Source organism: Diplotaxodon limnothrissa, linkage group LG13, assembly GCF_057381915.1.
Source record: "Diplotaxodon limnothrissa isolate DT_005_m linkage group LG13, D_limnothrissa_male_GT1.1, whole genome shotgun sequence".
In the NCBI taxonomy this organism is placed as follows: Eukaryota; Metazoa; Chordata; class Actinopteri; order Cichliformes; family Cichlidae; genus Diplotaxodon; species Diplotaxodon limnothrissa.
In genome coordinates, this window is record NC_140608.1 from 32,473,311 (window position 1) to 32,477,864 (window position 4,554).

At 46.0% G+C, this 4,554-nt stretch overlaps 1 protein-coding gene across 1 annotated transcript; it reads left to right on the plus strand.

Moving 5' to 3' along the window:
- The first annotated feature begins 1,407 nt into the window (after window positions 1-1,407).
- Window positions 1,408-2,037, plus strand: LOC146620545 (uncharacterized). The gene has a single exon (XM_085369022.1). The coding sequence runs from the start codon at window positions 1,408-1,410 to the stop codon at window positions 2,035-2,037; it is 630 nt and encodes a 209-aa protein (XP_085225148.1).
- Window positions 2,038-4,554: the final 2,517 nt, after the last annotated feature.

Here is a 4,554-nt window from a genome sequence, read left to right on the forward strand (position 1 = left end):
CTCACCCACACAGGTAGGGCCTTGGGGTGCAGGTGTGTCACCAGGGTGCAGGGGAGACATTCCCCCCCCTCTGTCCCCTTCTGGCCACCTGTGCCTCAATTTTATCTCACAACTTAGACATCCACATTACTTACACTCTCATAACACACATATATATGTAGGGCCTTGAGGGTGGGCACGTTAACGGCGTCCAGTGGACGGTCTGTGTACTCAAACCTACCTCTGGCACCGGTGCCCACCTCTCAATTTTAAATCCATGTAGACATTGAGGGTTCTCGGGAGGGGCCGTGCTAACACCTGCTGCTCTCTGGCAGCAGCACCATGCTCTCCCTTGTTTTAAATGCACTTTAGAACAACACGCAGCAACACTACACATGAGCGGGAGGAGGGAGGTATGGGGTCTTCACACACACCCCCGTTCTCTGCTAGCCATCGGGGCGGGGGGGCTGGGAGGAGATGTTGGCTGTCCGATTGGCCTCCCTGCTGCTGCGGAGCCTGGGACGGTCTGCTTGCCTCCACCCCGGGGGGAAGGGTAACATCTCTTGGGTCTGGGTTCTGGACCTGGGGTATAGAGTATGTTTGGGGAGTGTGATTGTGTGTATATGTCCATTTATGTCAATCCTTACGTTGGGTGAGTGCTGAGTGTTTGTATATGTGTGCATGAGGGTGGGAATGCATGTTTGTGTCTGTGTGTGCCTGTTTGTCTGTGTCTATATGTCAGGTCGGGTCTTAGACTCCACCTCTCTGGGAACTTCTAGGCCCTCCAAGGCCTATCTCCCCTCACCACACTCCCTGCCGGTGACTGATGCCCTCAGGGGTCGGTGCATTGGTGGTTCTTGGTGTCCGGGGCTGGGCGCTCAGGTATGTACCAGCTCACTCCCGGTGGTAAATCCATTGGGTCTCCTTGTTGGTCTTCAGACAACAATTCTGACGGCTAAAGAACCAAATGGGACAGGCAAAAAAAAAGAAAAAAAAAAAAGAGTTCTGACAGCCCACGGGAAGAAGCTGTTCTTTAGTCTGTTGGTTTTGCACCTGATGGATCTGAAGCTTTCTCCAGAAGCCAGGATGTTGAAGAGGTGGTGGTCAGGGTGGAGGTGGTCACGAGCTTGGCTACACTTTGGGCCAGCACCTTCCCTGGCTTGCCCGGTACTGGGTTGCCATGCCCCAAACCTCATGAATCCAACATATAACGTTGGAAGAAATCCACAGCAGACCTGACCACGTCTCCATGCTTTCCAGCATACACTTTTATTTTCTGCTTTGGCTCTCGGAGGAGGCGGACGCACTTTTTCTCCTCTCCCTTATCTTCCCTGCTTAGTTCTTATGTCCTTGTCTAGTCTCGTGTTTTTTGTATTACTTTCCCTGGAACACTCTCTCACAGTCTGTTTCTAAAACCTAAAGAGAATTATGGATTTCATCAACTGGTCTCTGAATGCTATTGACACCCTTTTCTCAACGAGAAGTCTGGGCTTGGGAGAGCCCGAGTGCCCTGGAGGGACTTTCCCTGCCGGGTACACGATGGACGGGTGGCAGAACTGGAGGATCGTGTGCCTGGCGGGACTGTGGATCGAGGACGCTGAAGATATCTACCTATTCGGAACCATGATAACAGGGTTCTTGCTGATCGGAGCTGGCTTGGCCCTGGCTTATTGGAGAATTAAGAAAGCGGAACCGGCTCTTCAAACCCCCCCAAGGCTGCCCACTGGGATTGGAACGATGGGACGAGGCGCGACTTCTCAGAAAGGGTTTACTGAGTGCAGCATGGTTAAGCGCTTGGAGGCGCTTACAGCTGCAGTGAATGCTCAGAATAAGACCTCTGAGTGTATATTGGATTACATCAAGGAAAAGTCCACCCGGAACAACACCTCTGCGCGGAAGTTGGATTACATCTTGGAACAGCTGACTGCGGTTGTGAGGTCTCAGAATCTGCCTTTTGAGCAAAAGAATGACAACACCACGGAACTGAAGGTTAATAACATCATGGAGAAACTCGCGGCTATCCAACGGGAGATTGAGAGACCAGTGTCGGAGTGTTAAAGAACAGCTTGAAATTCTCATGAGTTGTTGCAAAAGAAAAATCACCATCATAATGCGGTTACCCCTTCGGCGCCAGCTGTGGGCTCAAGGCTGGAGCTGAACAAAAACTCCCTGATAACGACTGTGTTGAGTCTGTTCCTTTCCATATGGAAAAGATATATATAAATCTTATAAAGTTTGTATCTGTCTTGTGTGAAACTTGTATGAAAAGCATATAAGAGTGAAAACAGATATAAGATCCCTTGAAAAATTATATGATGAAACTTGTATGTTTTGGATACTTACTAAAACAATGTATGAAAGTAATGAGAAAGTGGCCACTTTCATGAGTAATCACATATAAGTTTTTACAATTTCTTTTCCATATGGGTTCCCATTCCCTACAAGGCTGCCAGGGTTGGCTGGAAGACTGTTTACTTAGCCTGGCAGGGCGAAGGACACTGTCTCAGCTGAACTATGGACACGCACACACATACTGATACTGATAAGCACTCACCGACGTATCACCCTCCCTACCCCGGATCCAACGCCACCTCCAACGCTTACCTCCCCTCTGATGTGGACATCGGGTCAGTTGGAGGCGCAGTTGAAAGATTGCAGCGGTCCCAGATCAGATGTACACACTGGAACTCTTTCCCATGTTGCTGTCTGTGTTTATTGTGCTATGATGTGTTGATATCTGTGCATTCCTGTATTATCCTTTTGTGTTACACATTTTGATGTTTTTTTCCTTGCTACCTAGCCTGACCTGTCTCCCCAATGTGATGTTTGTATTGTATGTACGGTCGGCAAGGTCTGTCAGCTCGGTTGTGGGCAAAAGACCTGCAACTGACAAATAAAGGCTATCTCATCATCATCTCATCTTTTATTTCTGGTTGCTGTTCTTTACACACACAGCTGCAGCTTTTCAGCTCATAGCCGAGCACATCACCAACAACACCAACAACAACCCTCAGACCGGACCCAGTTCTTCCTTTTATGCAGGTGAGGCGTGATTGCAGATGTCGTTCAGGTGTGTTCACCTCGCTGCAGCCGCGCCACTGACCACGCCCCGCCACAAATGTGTAAAACAGAAACTTCTGTCTTAACCAAAACTAATCATCAGGTCTTCACATCAGACCTGGTTCTGAATCCGTTCTCTCCACTTTAGAATATTTCATTCATGTTGAACTCCTTTATTGTCTCTCATTAATGTTCGTTTTTACACTTTTGTACGAAGTCTCCATTTTTTTCTGTTTCTCTAATCATGCTCAGACTGAGGCACTGTACTTTGGAACAGAGTTAGCATCACCTGTATTCTCGTTAACCTCCCACTGGGTTAAAGCATTGCGTGCTGCATTAAAAGGATCAAAGTTTAAATCGCTTCCTCAGCTTTGCTTTAATCTCTAACCTCTGAGTGGATCCTCATCTTCCCCAGTTCTCGACCGTCAGCTGACCCTCCTGTTCTTCAGTAGCTGGTAATACTGGTCCAACACGATAAACATTAGTTACAACCAGTCTGTGGCAAAGGTACTGGTGTGCAGGTTTTCAGGTTTTGGTTACACCATGCACTGACCAATGTACATTTTAAAAAGGCGGAAGATTCGAGGCAGAGTCCAGTCCATTTACACTGTCTGCAGTCAGCTAGTGCGGGGTAGGTTTGTGTTCGTATTGCTTCACGATGTCTACAGTGTCCTTTAAAGGACTTGGACTTGGCTCCATCTCTGGACCCCCCAGGTTCCTCTCTGCGTCACGGTCACTGTCTTTGACCTTTAGCTGATATAAACAGAGTTAATCTCCCTGTGAGCTGATTAACCATTTATCTGCTCAGGTGAGGTAATGAACTGCACATGTCACACAATGATGTATAACACTGGAAAAATACTGCAAGAAACTCCCCCCAAAAAACTATAAAAGAAAACTGTAAAAATATCACAATAAAAGCGATGGTACTAGTGATAAGACCAAAAAAGTAAAACAAAACACTGTAATAACATCCCAAGGAACTTTAAATGACACTTTTTTTTAATAAAGCACAATAAATACTGCAAGAAAAACACCAAAAAAAAAAACCCCTGTAAAATGTACTGCTAAAGATAGCTTGGAAAGAAAAGCTTCTTCAGTTGAACAGAAGAAGCTTCTCGGATGAGAGGTGAAACGTCTTCAAGCAACTTAAAGAAGTCCAGACGCTTTTCTTTCCAAGCTCCTTAGACTACGATGGCCTGGATGACTGAGAACCTTCACAGACATACTGCTAAAGATGTACTTACAAAAATGTAATGTGAATTTAATATAAGCTGTAAAACACTAAAGTATTTCACACCTGAACACCTAAGACAGCACAATAAAGACCAAAGCTGAAGGTTTTCTCACAGTAGTTATAGATATCTAATAATATATAAATATATTTTTATGTTACGTGTTCCAAAGCTGTGTTTGATAAAAGATGAGTCAGACAGCTTGGTTTCAGTCACAATCTCTTTATAGGTTTTATCATACACAGACCTAGAAGCTCCAACCAACCCACAACAACTGACT